This window comes from Trachinotus anak, unplaced genomic scaffold, assembly GCF_046630095.1.
Source record: "Trachinotus anak isolate AG129_WGS33_773 ecotype Australia unplaced genomic scaffold, CSIRO_AGI_Tana_v1 ptg000026l, whole genome shotgun sequence".
NCBI lineage: Eukaryota > Metazoa > Chordata > Actinopteri > Carangiformes > Carangidae > Trachinotus > Trachinotus anak.
In genome coordinates this window covers 3,081,589-3,100,808 of record NW_027273877.1, presented here as the reverse complement: position 1 = coordinate 3,100,808, position 19,220 = coordinate 3,081,589, and the positions used below count along the sequence as shown (strand labels likewise).

The following is a 19,220-nucleotide window of genomic DNA, read 5'->3' as shown; positions in this document are numbered from 1 at the left end:
TATTATAGTTCGAAGCCAAATCAGTGGAAAGAAAACTCAAGTTTCTAATCCCAGTATTTGCTAAATGTTGCAAATTCCCTGCATTGCACCCCCGTCCGCAGCTTTAACCAGCTCTATCAGCAGGCTGTAATAGATTACGTTTTGAAAGTGACCTCTTCAACCATGAAGTAGACCCGTGCCGTATGAGCCTGCCATTGGAGTGCTATTGTATCCTGATAGGTAGACTGTGTCACCCACTGTCTGGCTCCCTGTGTATTCTAATAGACCTTATCAGTTGGCCTGGAGAGCACTCTGCACCGACTGACAGGATAAACCTGAGATAGATCAAACAGCGACGGGAAGATTTCACCGCAAGGCACACACACACACACACACACACACACCCATGCTCCTTGCTTTGTTATCCAGCCTTCCTTCCTTACATCTATTTAGGTTCATATCACCAGTTTCTTAAATAACACATGAAAACCAGGAGTAAACAAACAAAACCACAGGTGGACTTCACTCACAGATGGACACGCAGCAGCAAGCCCTGCGCTGAGTGCCCGTGCATGTGTACGTGCACGTGTGTGTGTGCGTTTACACGTACAGTCAGTATACTGTATTTTTGTTTTGGTGAGTGAAATTCACATCCATGTATGTGCGATCAGCGCAGCTCGCGTGCTGCCAGTGTTGCTCTATAAATAGCCTAGATTTTATTTAGATGTTGAAGAGAGAGAGAGAGAGAGAGGGAAGAGAAAGAGAGAGGGCTCTCAAATGGGTTGCCATAGCAACAGGCACGTTCAGGGGCCCTGCTTGTGAACGAAGGATGAAGGCATGATAATGTAAGTCTCTGTCTCTCGCCTCTCTCTCTCTCTCTCTCTCTCTCTCCCCTTTCGAGTCGTCTCATCTCAATTGCTTTATCGACATGACAGCTCATCAGAAAAATATTACCGAAGCAGCAAAGAAACAACAGTTTATGCATGTAATCCATAATAAGACGATGAATAACATCTTGAAAATGTGGGCTGCATCACGCCAACATTTGTTGTTCTCTCACTCCGACTCTTCCTTCTTCTCCATCACATCAATTCACTTTTCTCACCATCCATCAAACCCATTCTCCTTCTCCCTCCCTCTTCCTTCTTTCTCTTCCGATTTTGTCTACATCCCTCCATCCTTTTGTTTGCACGCTTGCTGCCTGTCTTACACCAGCTCCCTCTGCTGTGAAGATGGAGGGAGAGGAACCTGATTGGTTGAAGCATTCATTCATGCAGCCTGGTTTGGGCAGCATGTACTGTTTTCACAACTGAGAAGCCAGAGTTTCTGGTAATGTTCTGCTGTTCTAGTGCTTCCCAAGTGTGTGTGAAGCTGGCCATCTGCGACCAGGTTGGTATGATGATGGGATACTGTGTACACACACACACACACACACAAACACACACACACAAGAGGGGTTGAGGGAGAAGGGGGCCTTCTTAATGACGAGGGTAAACACCAAGTAGATAGCACCAGAGTGGTCTCAGTTAATTTTCACTCAGGGCCTCTTTGCATTAGCGGTCAGCAGAGCAATCCATCGCAAACACCACCGTGGCTGACTGGCTCTTGAGATAATGGATACACACACACACACACACACACACACACACACACACACACACACACACACACACATTGATCTGAAATGCTTGTCCTGCTTAACTGGTGGGTAAAGACAAAATCCTCGCAAAATAAGGTTAAAAAAAAGTAAAAATCCAACGTGACAGCAGATAACCCTTACATGATTAGTGTATTAATTGATTAGTCAATCAAAAGAGAATTAAAAGATTCTCATTCTAATGATTGAATGAATGAGGTTATTTACTTAAATCACACACCGCATATCTAACACTTTAATTGGATTTAATTTTCTGTTTCTGACGTACTAGAAGTGAGAAAGGTTTGGTGAATATTGGAAGGGAGCTGTTGGTTTTTTATGTGGTGGTTTTAAATGCTGTAGTTCACTCGCTACTTCTTTATTTATTTTTTAATTTTTTTTTTTACAACCAAACATGTAATTTTCATAAACAAACTCTTTTAATCATAACTGTTTTATTTTAAACTCTTTGTGTTGAGGAACAGTTCAGGAACTGTTGAGGTAGATAATCCCACTGCATGGGTCACCGGACCTGACTCACTGGTACATGTCTACTGAACCTTGAAACAACAACCGATGAAACACTGTTTTCACCCCCCATGTGTCAGAGAAATCAACAAGAAAAGTGTGTGCAAAAAGAAACAAACGTGGAAGCAGCCTCAGTGTACAATGGTACAGAAATGTTTTTATTGTGAATGACATATACATCAAGATATTCTTAATTTATCCATGTTTGTGTTTTTGGGCTCTGACTATGTCAGACAGAAATGTAACATGGCAGTAAATAACAATGAAACACTGACTGCTCCCTCTGTGAATGTGTCGTGTTGACTCAGTAGTATGTCTCCTGTTCAACCCAACCTAGAAACCAAACGAGACAGAATTAGGGACAAAGTTTTAGGGATGTTTTTTCCTAATTTTTTGGGATCTAAATAAAAAAAAAAAAAGTTAAAAGAATGGGTATAAAAGGCGGATCTAAAAATGTTAAGGACTTTTGCTTTGCACTAAGGATGCAGGATGAAATCATCCCTCATGTTGCCTGACAGTGAATCCAAAAAATTAGACCTGACTGGAGAGCGCGTGCAAGTAGCTTCCTGAATTTAGAGCAAATGCCGCCATGACTCTCCTGATAACACCATTAAGAGATCTGTCCTGCAGGGACAAGCAGGTTTTGGCATTTTTGTCTCACAGTTGCTCTACATCATCAGATGTAAACATAATCCAATAGAACTGTATTAGAAGTCATTGTGGTTCCAATGAGTCGATGCCTTTGCTCGGCCTCACTGAGAACCAAAGCTACATTTTATTTTCAGGCCTTCAACACTGTGGATATTTGTGTTTCACTGAAGGTAAAAAATATCACCGGGCTGGAATCATGGTTTCCATTTTTAAAGCCCAGCGTTGAAAATAATCTGGAGGAGAGTTAGCTTTGGGCCATGCACACAGTGGAAAAATATCTCTTTCTTAAAAAAACTGTCTAAAACTGTAAACATAGATTTTTTAACTTTTATTTCTATTTCTTCCAGAAGTAGTTTGAAGCTGTGTCAGTTTAACATGCTTTTTTGTGTCTGATTGTAACACATTATTCACCACGGATGAGCAATGAGATGTTCACTGATCTGTGCTGCGGGGCTCAGATGAAGCAGACACACACTCTCACACACACACACACACACACACACACACACACACACACACACACACACACACACACACAAAAACACAGCTGTATCAGAGCCAGCGCTGCATGCAGGATCTGCTCAGCTCCGTGGGTGGAATGAGGCATTAACAATGGACATGGTTGAGGGTTAAAATCCCCCTGGCCCCTGTTATCTGTCATAGTTCACTGGTGTGTGTGGAGATGTAGTTGTGGCAGTGGTAAAATACAAATGCACACACACAGAAATAGGCACAGGGGCACTTGCAGAGCTCATGCTACGCATACATACGCCTGTGTTTGATTCTCATTCTGCATTCACTAAGCTTGAGGTCATGTTTTCAATCTCACTTGTCAGTCTATTTGTTAGTTAAAATAAAAAAAAATTTCAATGCAATCTGGTGGAGAGTTGAGCTAATACAGTATTGTTTTGGTGATGACAGTATTTATACATATTTTCATTTAAGTGTGAGGTAAAACATCTGGTGTCATGGCAACACTAATTTGTTAACCTAGAATAAATCGTCCTGTCCTGAAAAACTTTTCACAAGCTAAGAATAAAAAAAAAAAAAATCCCTGTTTTCAGGTTTGAGACGAAAATGCATCATACAAACGTAAAAACAGTCAGTAAAGGTCTTACCGCCTGGGTTGCGTCTGAGTATGTATCTTCTGGCTTCATCGTACAGGAAGATGAGGAGGGAGTAGGGGAAGGCACAGAACCACCAACATGGCCTAAGGTATGAAAGGACAGAGAGATGTGACAAAACATATTTATAAGAGCACTCATCCAGGCCTGTTTGAGAGGCTGAGGTAGTGAGGACTAGTGCAGAGAGTTTAATGCCATTATGTTTGGCTGAAGTTCACTAAGAGCACATGAAAAGCTTTGGGGGTGAGCATTAGGCTTTTCTTTCATTGTGAGCAATGTTCAAAAACCTGATAATGCACAACTCCGGATGCATTTTTCATTTCTTAATTGATGCTTAATAGCTTCTTCTGCTGCTTTCCACTCTGTTCTGCTGACTTATGAGCTTGAACTGATGCAGTCTCATCTTTACTGGGAACAAAAATACCAAAATGGGCTCCCTTACCATTTTCAAAGATTCTTAAAAGGAAACTGTCACAGTGCTTTTCAGTGATTAATTTGGCTGGGTTTTATGTTTAATGTATGTATGTATAGTGGCTGTAAAAGCTGTCATATTCTGTGTAGCTTGGATTTTGTGTGGCAGTAAGTACCTTTCACATCACATCTGATTATCAAGTAACAGAGAGGGCACCGCAGACTCAAAGCCAACAGTAGAAAATAAAGAAAAACACAAAAAGCAGACGAGACAGAAATAGTGACAGGAGGACAATGTCTGGGAGGAAACAGACACACGGAGGAGAGAGAAGGTTAGTTAAATCAGCAGTCACCTAAGAAGCAGATGAGTGGGTGGGTGAGGAAGGAGAGAGAGAAGAGGAGAGGAGACTAAAGCATTGGGACCAGATGAAAAGATGGTGAGGAAGAGGGGAGAAGCAGGAGAAGAGGAAGTTGACAACAAGGAGACATGAGCTGTGTGTGAAACTCCTGAGCTAATGAGCTGAACAAGCCTTGACTGCTTTCTCTGTTTCTCTGCTCCTCGCTTCTGAAACTCTTCTGCCTCTGAAGTGGGAATTACCAGTGACACTAGATAAAATCTAACTTTTTCAATGAGATTATAAAGCTATAAGAGCACCACTCAAACTTCATCATCAGGGTTAGTTAAACAGTGCCAGAAATCTCTGGGAAATGCAGTGAATAATGGAAAATTAACAACAAAAATGGGATTTCACAGAGATAACAGCAACAAATATCGTTTTGAAAATACAGGAGATTTCATGAATGAAAAATCAGTTGGATACTCACTTGAGGGGATACATTCTTAGGGCAACGTCCATGCCCGGGCAGTATGACAAGAAAGCAGCCAGAGCCGTCTCTTCAAATAGACCAAAGATGAGGATGCGGTTCCTGCGGAAGTGAAGAAGAATTTATTTAATATCTGCTGCTTTTATTAGCTTGAGAACGTTCTTCTTCACTGTGATTAAAGCTGTAATGACCACCCAGAAATATCTGGATCCACAAAATAATCATAATTATACTTAAAAATATCCCTCGAAGTTGTTTTGGTATCTGAATGACTCTACACAACAAACACAAACTGGTGGTTCATAAATAAAAAAAGAACAAGCAATGGGATTGTTACTAGTTGGCAAGCAATTACTTTTTACATTTTTGATATATAAAATGTGGCAGTTTCCTCCAAAGGCAGGTGTGATTTTAATTGATTCCCACCCTTTCTACAGACTGCAATAAAAGATATCTACTCTGCGTATGTGTTGCCATGTGCACATACTTCATTCCTTGCTGAATGATGGAGTTCCTCCTGGTCTTACAGATGATCAGATCGGCCCACTGGACGATCACGATACTGGCAAAGAAAGCTGTGTGGCAGGTGAACTCTACGATCTTTCTGCGCTCGTATGTCTGGGAGATAGAAAATGTAAACAAATGAGCACTCCTTCTCTTCCATTCAATTTTTGCTAATAAGCACTGCTGCTTATGATCGCAGCTTTATTAAAAGCATCGGTTTTACTGACCCACTGCTGCCCGTAGCTGTCTTCCAGGTCGTTTACATATTTGTCATCCCAGTAGACTCTGATCCCCAGCAGGTCCATGGGGAGGAAGCCATTTTCAGCCAGGATCACAAAGTATGTGAAGAACCCAGCTGTGGCCTGCATCATACCTAACAGAGGAGAAGAGAAGAAAGTTTTAATTAGACACAGTGAAAGGGTTCACACTGTCAATGAGTAAGTGCCAGATAATGACATCACTTCTGCCTCTACTAATCAGTGACACTGCAGAAGTTTCATGATAATACACAGCGTTTTGCACCATGTCGCCCTCTACAGGTACAAGAGGTGTACAGCAAATATGGTGGATGGATAAATTACTGATTTATTACCTGATTATCAGGAGGTGTACTTACCAATCTGTCCGTAGGCTATGCTGATGAGCCTCTCGTTCACCAGTTTGTCTGTTTTGGGGTTTCTGGGCTGCCTCTTCATGATGTCGCTCTCAGCTGCTTCATAAGCCAGGGAGATGGCTGGGACCTGGGAGACAACGAGTATTAAAAAGTAAGAAAAGTAAATTAGACACAAATTCACATAAAGTATCTTTATCACTTTGTTGGACAGATTTGATCCCACAATGACTTTTATGTTGTCCAGCAACAAGGTCATCTCTCCTGCCCTCAGTGCTCACCATGTCAGTTCCCAGGTCGATACAGAGGATGGTGACAGTTCCCAGGGGCAGAGGGATGTTGGCGATGATGAAGAGGAGGAAGGGTGAGATCTCAGGGATGTTACTAGTCAGAGTGTAAGCGATGGACTTCTTCAAGTTGTCAAAGATCAGACGACCTGACAAAGTAATTTAGAAATGAATATTATGAGAGAAGGGATAAAATCAAGGAGTTACAATGATGCTTGTTACAGTTTGTATCTCCACGTGTCTTCAGGTATGAGTCTTGGTGTGGGTTTTACCTTCTTCCACGCCGGTAACGATGGAGGCGAAGTTGTCGTCCAGCAGGATCATGTCAGCAGCCTGCTTAGAGACGTCAGATCCAGCGATTCCCATGGCAACACCAATGTCAGCCTTCTTCAGAGCAGGAGAGTCGTTCACACCATCACCTGTCACAGCCACAATGGCACCCTGGAGAGGAAAAAGAAATGAGTGAAAACAAAAATCTAGGACGACAGACATTTCTGAAAGCTTTCAATCCCAATGTGAGTCTGTGAAAACGCTTTACATACCTGTCTCTGGCAACCCTCTACAATAATCAGTTTCTGCTGAGGGGAGGTTCTGGCGAAGACGATTTCAGTGTGGTGTTTGAGCACATCGTCGAGCAGCTCCGAGGTCATGTCTTTCAGCTCACCACCGTGGACAACGCAGGCCTTGGCATCCCTGGGGAGGAAGTCACAGCAGCATTAGGACAACAGTTGCAATCCTGCATCCTGTCTCTGAGAGGAGAACTGAGGATGTGGTATAACCAGGGCAGCACAAAAAGATTATCATGGGGAGTGGGTAAACAGGACATACCACACATCATCGGCCATGTCACCCATTAAAAGAAAGATTCGTGCATTGTCAGCAGTTTGATTTAGAATAAAGTGTTTTACTTTGACATTAACCCTTCACTGCAGATAACAAATCATACATTTTTAATATGTTATCAGTGCCATGGTACAGGATGGTGCAATGTTGTGAAAACATGTCTCATCAGTTACAAACAGGAACTCCTGTGTGTTTGGGGGTGGTATATTTACAGTCTGACTGTGATCTGAACAAACAGACTAAACTTGCTGATGAAGGACTCGTAAAGTCGCCAGCTCAGACTCACATCAAGATTTATTTGTCTGCAGTGAATTAATGGTTAAAGCCTTTTTGGCTGAGTAGATTGCAGGGCCAACTCTGATTTAATTTTGCACTTATTACTACAGGTATTAGGCAAAAAAACCGGTTGTGCCACTAAAAAGCCACAGTTAGAAGGAAGATTTTATACAACTGGAACTTGAAAAAGAAGCTCCAAACTAATTGAATAACCCTAGATAAGACTACTAACCTGGGGTTGACCTCTGAAACTGGAACGTTCAAGCGGGCAGCAATGTCCTCAACAGTCTCGTTGCCTTCGGAGATGATACCCACACCCTTAGCAATAGCCTTGGCTGTGATTGGATGATCACCTGTGACCATGATAACCTGAGGAGCAGGAGGTAAGACAAAACACTTGACCTATAGATCTTTGTGTTGAGTTTTTGCAAATCATGATCTTGCAGAAAGATGACAGTTTCATACCTTGATTCCAGCGCTCCTGCATTTGCCGACAGCATCGGGCACAGCAGCACGAGGAGGGTCGATCATGGACATGAGGCCAATGAAGCACAGGTTCTCAGTGGGGAAGTTCACTTCTTCAGTGTCAAAAGCAAAGCCCTCCGGGAACTGGTCATCGGGCAGGTGGAAATGGCAGAAACCTGGAAGAAAATGCTTGTCAGTTTCACAGATTCCTCTTTCTCCATTAACTAATTAAAGATGGAAAGATATAGCTTTAGTATGGAGCTATGTTGTACCCAGTACTCTCTCTCCAAGCCCTCCCAGCTCAACATAGGCGTTCTGGAAAGCGTCTTTCATCTCATCATCCAGGGGCTGCTCTTTGCCCTGGATCATGATGGTGGAGCAGCGGTCCAAAATCCTCTCTGGGGCTCCTTTCATCACCAGCAGGTGCTTGGTCTCTCCGGGAGTGGAGTTTTTGTGAATGGAAAGCTGTGGGACAAGAGGACGGATTTGAATTGTCATTATCAGTAACTCTTGTAAAGCAAAGCTCCATTATGGATTATTAATCATTAGTCAAAAACAAGTCATTGATGACAAACATTACAGGGAGGAAGTCAACATTTCCTTCTACAAATATCATCTTACAGTGCAAGGCTTGCTTGTTTGAATAACACTGGAAACTGTGTGCATTGTTTACCTGGTATTTGTTGGTGGAGTTGAAGGGGATTTCAGAAATCTTGGGGTATTTCTCTCTTATGCCAGCAACAGATCCACAGCACAGCTCAATACACTTCAGCAAGGCAGCTTCTGAGGCATCACCAGCAACATCTCTCTGTGGATTGAGAGAAAATAGTGTGAGCAGTGTGTTTTCCATAATAACCAATGTAACAAAGACAGGAAAATATTTCATTCAGTTAAGGCGAACCAAGGACCCCTCCAATCAATTTTACATTTTTCCTGGAAATAAATTACTGGAAAACACAACAAGAGCTGTGCTTATATAAGACAAAACTACCTACAAGAGATTATTGTTCATCTATATGAAGATCATCATTTGACCAACAATGGATAATTGTGAAATGAATGACATTTCAAATGGTATTTTTTAAGTAAATACATGGTAAGCTATTTAGCAATAAAAGCTTACCCTGCCACATTTTTTTCTTCCCCCGCTGTGCAGCTTGAGAAAGCCAGTACTCATTAAGAAATAAATCAGTGGGTCTGTCTGGCGACCTCTTGCTGTAGCACCGGCTACATAGTTCTGAAAAAGCCTTTAATTATGTTGAGTGCTTTTTATAAAGATCTGTAGGGCAGTTTGGCTGCATTTGCATTTTGTTGAATTCAAAAAGTTCCTTGCCAAGTCATAATGCCAAGACACCTCCCACACAGTCACTGCATTTCATGCTCCAACTGGCTTCAGCATCCTCCTCAACATAATGTTTTAAGGAAGGAAAATATTCCCTGAGTAAATTCAGCTCTGTACTTGTTTACAACCAGGATTGAGATATACAGGTGTGATACCAGAAGCCAGTGTCATTGATATCATAAGCTTTTCACCTTCAGGATGGGAACGTTGCCCTGCTCAGCCAGGAAGACGGCGCGGTTGCAAAGTCCGGCAATTCTGGCCAGGCCGGCCCAGGTGGCTGAGCTCCTGTCGAAAGAGGTCCCGCTCTGGTTCTCGGTGGTGTCGGCCTCGTGGATCTGGTTGTCAAACCACATGTGGGCCACAGTCATCCTGTTCTGGGTCAGGGTGCCGGTCTTGTCTGAGCAGATGGTGGAGGTGGAGCCCAGGGTCTCTACAGCTTCCAAGTTCTTCACCAGGCAGTTCTTCTTGGCCATACGCTTCGCAGTCAGGGTCAGACACACCTACAGATGGGATTGCTCGGGTTAGTCAGTTACTTGGATCCATAATTGGACATTTAACACACAAGAAACACCAGGACTCACAGTGACAGTAGCCAGGAGACCTTCTGGCACGTTGGCGACAATGATACCGATGAGGAAGATGACGGCCTCCAGCCACCCATACCCAAGGATGAGTGAGAGGATGAAGAAGGACACACCCAGGAAGACAGCTACACCAGTGATAATGTGGATGAAGTGCTCAATCTCAACGGCAATGGGAGTTTTGCCGCCCTCCAGACTAGAAGCCAGGGTGGCGATACGACCCATGACGGTGCGGTCTCCAGTGTTGATGACGACTCCTCTGGCAGTACCTGGAGAGAGCAAGACATTTTTAAAGTTCGATGTGGAAATAAAATATTTTTCAGATTAGTTGACCTATTACATAATATTTAGTCATTGTCTCCATAAAGTTACTCAGACCTTTTGTAACTTGTCATTTTAAACTTAACTTTTTAAATTTAATCTAATTAAAATTGTACATTAATTTATTTTGACCCTGTGAGTTCTGTGCCAACCACTAGTTGTTTACCTTCAACACAGTTGGTGGAGAAGAAAGCAATGTTCCTGGTCTCCAGTGGGTTGTCGTTGGAGAAGTCGGGAGTACGAGTCTGGGGCTCTGATTCACCGGTCAGAGAGGAGTTGTCCACCTGAAGGCAGAAAAATAAAACAAGACTGAAATACCAAAGATATCCAGAGAAATGAAAATGATGTAATCAGGGTGAGATACAAAAAAACAAGAGGCAGAGTTGCTCTTGGACAAAAGTGGGAAGATCGAAAATACATCAAAGAAAATCTCGTCAGAAAGTAGTTAAAAGGAGGTGGTGTGCTATGAGTAAACCGCATCTGTCAACATACTGTACCTCCCATCAGACGTTAAGCAACTTTAACCATGACTTACAGACTCTGTGGTTTGTGAGTAAATCTGTAAACCTTCCTGTCCGGTGACATCAACACAAGCGTTCGAGGTACAAACCTTGCAGCCGTGAGCAGAGACTATACGCAGATCAGCAGGGATCCTGTCTCCACCTTTCACCTCCACCAAATCTCCGACCACCACTTCCTCAGCGTTGATGTTCTTCTTCTCGCCGTCACGGACGACCAGGGCTTGCTACAAGAACAAAGATGAAATATATGTTTCTAAAATTTCAATTTGATATGAGCAACATTTTGAGCTACTTGAGACTATAAGAAAATTAATTTGGGGAAGAACTGCAACTGAATTAGCCTTTAAATGAAAAACTCACCTGTGGGACCAGGTTCTTGAAGGAGTCCATGATCTTGGAGCTCTTGGCCTCTTGGTAGTAGGAGAAGCAACCAGTGATGATGACGACAGCAGAAAGCACGACACCCAGGTACAACTGAGGAAGAAAACAGTGTTGGTAAGTTTGTCCGCAGAACTATTAACTTTAAAATCAACATCTCATACACTAACAAAGACTTCCTTACATTATCGTTGGCAGGTTCGTCTTCTGAGGCAGCCTGGATACCGTAAGCAAGGAAGCAGAGAATGGCACCGATCCACAGCAGCATTGAGAAACCACCAAACAGCTGGAAACAAAATGAACAGCATTCAAGTTTCAAGACTTTCTGATTTGACTGGCTAAAACGAATCAGAGTGAATTTGCATCCCCAGAAAATTCAAATATGTGAATTTCAGACAAAGAAACGACGTCTACCTGCTTGCAGAACTTGACCCATTCAGGTGTGGTGGGAGGAGGGGTGAGGGCGTTCGGGCCATCTCGGGCCAGGATCTCTTTTGCTCTGGAGGAGGAAAGACCCTAAAAAGGGACAAGAGAAAGAGAAAAAAGGTTTAACTGTGTGTTGACTGACAGAAAAGAGAGACAGAAGAGGAGACAGGGATGAGTAATGGATAACTATCCCGCCTGATGTAAACTGTCTGTGTAAACCAAGCAAAGCCAGAATAGAAAAACCTGTTAGTCCACTTCTTTTTTCCTGGTTTCTCTAATGATATCTTAAGGAGCTGCTGGAGGGAAACATGATAAAGGACAAGGCTGAGCAACATGTTTCCTGCTCAGCTGCTCTGTAGTGTGTGGTGAACAGGTACACTATTATAGCATCAGGATCCCAGGAACTTTATACTTGCAGCCTCCTCTTTTCATTCTCTGGTTTAATTAGACAGCAAAATTGAAGCTTGTGGTAAACCACAGCTTGTGATATGAGAAGAGTGATAATTATAGCAAGGTCAGATTGTATCTCAACAACCTACATACACAAATACAATACCTCAACAAGGTCAAGGCCACATTTTCTTACAAAGTAAAAAAAAAAGGCTAAATTAAGAGTAAAGTTTCTTTGGACAGATCCCAGAAGTGAAAAGCAGCATTTTTTTCCTGTTGGTGGAGCCAATAAGACCGGTGTTCCTGGGTGAATGAAGTCTTTGTTTTGGGGCAAACTCAGACAGATCAGATTTCAGCAGATAATCAGCATCAGTCAAGCATTTGGCCACTGTGGGGTTGTATTGTGTTGTGTAATGGGATTCTGTGTGTGTGTCCTTAGCTTGATGAAGACCACGGTCGAAACAGGAAAAGAACATTTTATGAGGCAGGAGAGTTTCCTTCGTTCTGTACAGTTTGACATGTATATTAAAATATCTGTCTGTAGTTGAGTTATACTGACAAACCTAAACTGATCCGGAGTACCAGAGACACTTTTTAATGTTAAAGGTTTAACTTTCCACCGCATTCAGGCAGAAAAGAGACATGAATTTAACGTGATTCCACTCAAGAGGAGAGAAAATATGTCATTTGTAATTTGGTAAACTGACCCTTTAAATCTTTTTCATCTCTGTGCAGCTTTGTTCCTGTGACCTCACTTTGAGCTGCAACATCATCCTTGGTCATTTAGTCTTATCTGCCTCTGTGAAATTATCACCAGCAGCCTGTCCAACAACTCCAGCCAATGACTATCACTCTGATAGGCTCACACACCCCTTAAAAAAACAAACACACACACACACACACACACACACACATTCAGTGCTCACCCTGCTTAGGTCTGTGCCATATTTCCTGTGAAGTTCATCCAAGGTTAACTTGTGATCATCCTATAGAGAGAGAGAGAGAGAGAGAGAGAGAGAGAGAGAGAGAGATTGAGAGACATTGCATAAAACAAACCAAAATCCCTGTTGTTTTAAAACCACGGATATTATCTCCTTTTGAGGATTAAAAAACGTCCTGTCATGTCCTCCACAGGGACACTGGGAACATAAAGATGACGAGCGTCTGATCAGGATTATGGATGCATGCTGGTCCATACAGAGTGAGTAAAGGTTAGTCAAAGCAGACATTCATGCTGCTGATGATTGTGAACTTACAGCCAAACAATACATGAGCTCAGTGACGTATGGACTCATCCACACAGTCAGTTTGCTGTGAGCAAACAGTCCATCCAGCCGAATCAATGTCACCCAACTGATATACTGCTGTTTGCTCCCCAGTGTATTGCTGATGTGTTTGACGTTCTGCTGGAGCTCACCGGGGAGTGGAGCCCGCTCTTTTACTCACATCAACATCAACATTATCTGCTTAAGTGTTGCTTTCAGCTCAATTCTGATCAGAGTGTTTATATTTTTAAAAAGAAAATGGAGGAGAATGCAAATAAAAGTGGATCTGACAATAACCAACGGGAGGAGCTGACAAATCCGTGTGCCTACACTGTGCTCTTTGAATAACGCCTACAGTGAGTGAATGAATAGAGATTCTTTCAATATAATTTGGATAGTCTGCATTGATATCTGACTCCCACCTTCCATTTTTTCATGCTGTGAAACAAAATAGTATTGTAATGTTTACAGAAACTGCAACTGAGTGAAACATCCCAAGCAAAGATGCCCACACTGGTTTCTGTGGTGATATATTGATTTCAAATACGTGACAAACTCTTGTCGTGACTGAATTAGTGCTGAATACACCACTGATGGAATAATAATCCCAATTTAGTTTCCATTTCAGTATGTTGTCAATGCAATGTGTCAACCATTATATACATGGGAAGTATGTCATGTTTGCCATCTGCTTGTATTTATTGTTACTACACAGTGTAGAAGGGAAAATATCCACAACTACTGTTTGGATCATATGTTTTTCCAGTGGTGTGTCTGATAGTTTCCTATAAACTTAGCTAATTTTAGTTCATAGTGAATGACTGATGGAGAGTAAGTGAATAAACAAATGAAGGAGGCATTAGTGCCCCATTACATTATGTTAGTAAAGGTTCACTCTGACCATATTAAAGTTTCATGTCCCAATCATCCACTGCCAGGAGTCTATATATATATATAAATACTGTATAAAATTATACATTTGCATAATATCCATTTGAAATGTGAAGTCCTCAGCTATTAATGGTTGAAGTGAGTCCTTTTACATTTATATGTACCCTTCACAGTCAGTGCAGAAAATGGTGTGACTGCATGGTTCTGCCACAGTTTTGCATTATAATAAGCAGGCAAAGTGCTCCACACTAAATGTGCCATGCATAATGTGTTATCACATGCTCCAAACTACTGTTGCTTTTTTTAACTGTTAGTCAGAAGTTCTTTTGAAGGCTGTAGAGGACATTTCTTCACTGGCTTTGATTCTCCGCCTCACATTTGGCTCGTGTTTGGATCAGAAATTAATTCTGGATGTCAATCGATGAAATTAAACATGACTCTATATTTAGCATTTTCTGTTGGACTTTGTCACATTTTCAATCACCGGCTGCTTCATGTTGCTAAGGAAATGGCTATTGTCTCACACTGGACTTTGACGCCTGAGTTAATTGTATGATGATACAAGTATGCTGGTGCAATAATCATTAACATGTCTGCTTCATGGGCTCCGTAGGGCCCACCTACGCACTTACTACTGTTTTACTGCTGCCAGGCTAGGCTAGGCTATTATTCTTTAACCACAGTTCAAATCTGAAACCTGTGAATTATCAATACATGATGTTGCCCTTCTTGTGCTCCCAAAGTCAAACATTATTTTGAAACTAAAAGCCTTTCTCAAGATGTACAACACACTTACGACAGCAGGGGGACACATTAGGAGACAGTGCCTGTTGTTAATTGCAGGCGATGATATTCTAAGTTGCGGAGGTTATGGCAGACAGGTGATACGGTTGCTATGGCATTGATATGTCCTTCAGCGGCGGCAGGACTTTGAGATCTAGTTAAGTCCTACGGAGGGCAATAATCATTAATATGTCACCTAGATGGGAATTTTATTACCTAATAACTTGCTGCACTCTGTGACCTGCTGGATGACATTGAGCAGAGATTGTTGCAGTAATTAAATAACTAATTATAAAAATGGCAACAAAGCATGACATTCATTCTATATTGTAATTGTAGTTTTTTTGAGAATTTACTTTAATCACACAACATATCTGCGATAAACTATCAGCATCCATCTACACCTAGTGACCTTGTGAAAGTCATACATCTACAGCGAGTTATACTGCAAAATTACAGAAAATTTTAATCATTATTACGATATTGAATCATTAGTTTGACATTTTAACACGTCATCTATATTGATATCTCATTTGTGCTTTGAGATGAATGTGAGATCAGAATCTGCCTCCCTTTGAAGTGACCTTGTCAAGGACACGATCCTGTGAAGGTTTAAGACGCTCTGTCTTTTAACAAGACGTTTTAAAAGGTACTTTGTGGACAAATACAGAAGTGAGTGCGGTTACAGCAAACTTCTCCAACAAGGAAGAACTTAAGTTACAGATAAAACCTTAGCAACGCTTCAAAAGTTCAATAAGCGCATTTCTGCCTCTAAACTGCCACCAGTGCACATTTAAACATAGAGTTTGTGATGTGAAGTTAGTCATCAGCCTTTTTGCTCCAGTTGGGGATGAACTTAGAGCAAGTGCTCCACTGACCTTGGGAAATGACCTCAGTCAGCTACAGATTCCAACTGGGAAAAAGCTGACACCAGTGGAAATTGGTCAACCACTAATCTACACATGACGTTTCAAACCCACCTAAACCTCTATGTATGCAACTTTACAACTCTGCAAGCGTCTATGCATCCAGAGGAGCTCAGTGCAGTTTGTGGCTGGAGATTAAATGCCCGATCAATTAAATTAACAACCCAATGATGTGAGTTTGAAAGTAAAACAGGAGCAGAATAATATATGTTTACTGTCTGCAGAAAAGGGACTAGTTCATATGTTTTGAGAGGCTTAACTCTGTAATGACAACAGCACTGAAAGTCAGTCTAGATAAGGATGATTTAGAAGTTAAGTATAGCTGTGAACTCCTTAATAACATGTAACAGTACATGCAGTGGTGTAAGTAGCAATCTCTACGAAATACAGGGCCAACAGCTAAATCTCATGTGACTAGTGGTGAGGTAAAAGCAGAGGTTTGTCTCAGCCGCCACTGTGTCATTGCTGTGACAAATGGTTGTCACTTACTCCAAAAGTATTTACATAGCCTGAACAGGACTGTCATTAAGTATGAGTTGTAAAGTTGAAGAATATCTTATTATTTAACCCCTGTTCCTCTCAGTTAAAGTCTTTACAACAGGTTTAGAAGCAGTTTTTGCCCCTTTGGAGACAGACAGGTTTTGTTTGTGTACTCACCAAGTCGACTTCTTTCTTCAGATCGTCCATATCCTTCTTGGATTTTTCTTTCTTGGCTTTCTTATCCCCTCCATCTGAGGTTGACGCCAGTTTGTACTCCTCTTTCCCTCTCTGAATTGAAGAAAGTGAGAGAAAATTAGTTCCTGGATAAGACTGAGCACATGTGGGAAAATCGCTCTGCAGCTTCCTCTTTTGTTTCACACGTAACAGCAAAGAAAAAGCAGTGTCAATTCTGATTGTGAATAAAATAAATCTCCAAACTGACAAAGCTGAAGAGCTCCTGAAACCGTGCAGCAGATATTGAAACTAAGGTACAAAGTACTTCAGGCTGCCCACAACTGTCAAGTTTACTCAAAAACCTGTGACTAAAACTTGGTCTCAGCTCAAAACTGGACAAATACAACCAGCCTAATCTTAACCTAAATCTAAAGAATTTACTACCAGGCAAAAAACATGTGACAAATCTCCATTACTTACTCCCAGCCCCATGGTTGCAACGCAAGTCTGAGCACAGTCAATCCAATTGTCTTTTTAAATTGTAACTTTCCTACTCCGCCTCTCTCTCTCTCTCTCTCTCACACACACTCTCTCTCTCTCTCTCTCTGCCCTGTTGCGTCCTGTGTCTTCCGCACTCCCCAGAGCAGAGAAGATAGGTTGCTTCACATTCTCATACCTATATATCCACAACTGGCTCACCTGCCCTGAAAGGAGGAGTTTGGGAGAGGGGGGCGGGGGGGGGGGGGGGTTGAAACTGGACAGGTGAGTAGTAGTGTTGGGGAGGGATAGGGGTGCACTGGGGGGAGGGAGGTAACGGTGGTGGATTATGGGAGAAAGGGGAGGGGTGAATCTTGCTCAACTTCCCGGTTTTGTTCTCACCGCTTCCCTTCTTCTTTCACTCCTTACTCATTTACTCCATTTGCTCAATCCATTCCTCTTTTTTCATTAATCTTGATTTCAACCTTCCCCTGCAACAGGTAGTTGGTTTGGACCAGAGAAACCCGGGTGAATCCCTGTGCCTGTGCATATTATCTCTGTCTGTATGTGCTTCGTTTACAGTACAAACAGATGAATGAAAAAAAAAAGGCAATGTAGTGAAATAGTAAATGAGAGTCAGGCAGAGATAAAGCCTCGAGCTTGAAAGGTGAAAGTCCAGTTCTGCAGGTGACTTATTGCTCAAAGCTGAGCGATCATTTGAATAACAAAGACTGAAAGAGAAAAAGGTGGGAAGCTGATTAAAACTGACTGACTTGGTTTCCCATGAGGATTCAGGAAAAGGAGGTTGGTCAAAACTGTTGCTCACAGCAAAGATAACACGTGGAATGCAAAGAGAGGAACCACTGAGCTTTTAGCCTCCCCCTCTCTGTCTGAGGTCAATGTGCCCTGTAAAAAAAAAAAAAAAAAACTACTTTGTTACTGATTTCGAAGTCCTTTCACCTGAGGAAAAGTCAAAAGAGCAGCACTGGAATGTCTTTCACAATGTTAAACCATTGTTTTTCAAATACATTCATACTGCTGCAACACTGAGTGAGCTTAAAGAGGTGCTTGACCAACTGCCTGCCCTCATACAGTGGCTAAAGGATTAATATACGTTAATCATCCTGAGAAAAACACAAAAATCCCATTTGTGACCCAATTTGTGCTGAGTGCTCTAAGCGTTAGGTGAGATTTAGGTTTCACGTCCAAACTTGGGCAAAGTTCAGCTGCTGCTAAACACAGAAATTGATACAAATGGAAATTTAATTGTTCCAGTTGATAGACGAACAGGAACAGGACAACAAAAGGTTTGCAGTTATAACTGGGGGCCCCACCTCAGTGTTCCCGTAGTTCTGAATTGAAGCCACAAAGGTTAAGTGAGAGGGTTTCGATGAATAATTCAGCCAGACAATGGCCCAGAAATACACTGTGTCCTTGAACAAACAATGGGATTTCTCAGGTTGGCACAGAAAAACTGAAAACGTATGTTTGTGCGTGAGATGTACAAAGCAAAGACTCTTCTGTCCCAGCTTTATAAGTCTCCGTTCAGTCACAATGTCATTGCACATCTATGGCGGCCACCTTAGCTGCACCAAAGGACACTCATGACCCTGAAGTCCCTCATGAAACAGAGGAGTGCTCTTCCTGTTCATTGAAACCGGCAGGGAGGAGGAGGGATCGTCCTTGTTGGCTGGCTGCTGGGGGTTGTTGGATGTGTTTGTAGTAAACTTCCAACTGTTTATAGTCACTAGACCATGCAGGGAGGAAGGGGAGGGGGAGGGTGGGTTGATGCAAAGATGAGGAGAGGAAAAGGGTGAAGGAAGGAGGGGGGAGGATGTAAAATAAGGAGAGAGGATGAGGAGAAAAATTGCAAAAAGTTAAAATAAAAGAGAGAATAATGAAAAAAACCTGCATGTAAGCGACAGAAGAAGAGCACATTCTCAGTTATTGTTCAGACCTGCCATAGCAGAGCCGGCAGTGTATTGAATTCACTTTGTTCCAATTCTATTCACAGAAATGAAATGGATCCAGCAGAAAGATGATTGTGAGGGAAGACACAGAGAAAGGGAGAATGGTTGAGAAAACCCTTCAGGGGACAGTTCAAGCCACAAGAAATGAAAACCTAT

The 19,220-nt window shown here is 42.1% G+C and overlaps 1 protein-coding gene across 2 annotated transcripts in view; it reads right to left on the bottom strand.

The window, feature by feature from the left end:
* Window positions 1-2,274: 2,274 nt before the first annotated feature.
* Window positions 2,275-19,220, bottom strand: part of LOC139609758 (sodium/potassium-transporting ATPase subunit alpha-1) — a 47,378-nt gene continuing 30,432 nt past the window's right edge. The window contains exons 1-23 of one of the 2 annotated variants that reach the window (XM_071464717.1): window positions 17,098-17,283; window positions 16,621-16,731; window positions 13,025-13,084; window positions 11,697-11,798; window positions 11,467-11,568; window positions 11,265-11,378; window positions 10,994-11,128; window positions 10,550-10,667; window positions 10,063-10,331; window positions 9,673-9,981; window positions 8,813-8,947; window positions 8,412-8,604; window positions 8,140-8,315; window positions 7,907-8,043; window positions 7,098-7,248; window positions 6,828-6,996; window positions 6,550-6,704; window positions 6,275-6,398; window positions 5,886-6,031; window positions 5,642-5,772; window positions 5,155-5,256; window positions 3,913-4,004; window positions 2,275-2,476 (exon numbers count right to left, since the gene is read on the bottom strand). In XM_071464717.1, coding sequence (XP_071320818.1) covers window positions 2,448-2,476; window positions 3,913-4,004; window positions 5,155-5,256; window positions 5,642-5,772; window positions 5,886-6,031; window positions 6,275-6,398; window positions 6,550-6,704; window positions 6,828-6,996; window positions 7,098-7,248; window positions 7,907-8,043; window positions 8,140-8,315; window positions 8,412-8,604; window positions 8,813-8,947; window positions 9,673-9,981; window positions 10,063-10,331; window positions 10,550-10,667; window positions 10,994-11,128; window positions 11,265-11,378; window positions 11,467-11,568; window positions 11,697-11,798; window positions 13,025-13,084; window positions 16,621-16,731; window positions 17,098-17,109 — 3,072 coding nt within the window. In that variant the 5' untranslated portion in view covers window positions 17,110-17,283 and the 3' untranslated portion in view covers window positions 2,275-2,447. Of the gene's footprint in view, window positions 2,477-3,912; window positions 4,005-5,154; window positions 5,257-5,641; window positions 5,773-5,885; window positions 6,032-6,274; window positions 6,399-6,549; window positions 6,705-6,827; window positions 6,997-7,097; window positions 7,249-7,906; window positions 8,044-8,139; window positions 8,316-8,411; window positions 8,605-8,812; window positions 8,948-9,672; window positions 9,982-10,062; window positions 10,332-10,549; window positions 10,668-10,993; window positions 11,129-11,264; window positions 11,379-11,466; window positions 11,569-11,696; window positions 11,799-13,024; window positions 13,085-16,620; window positions 16,732-17,097; window positions 17,284-19,220 lie in introns of those variants that run through there. The other variant, XM_071464716.1, reaches the window with a different exon arrangement.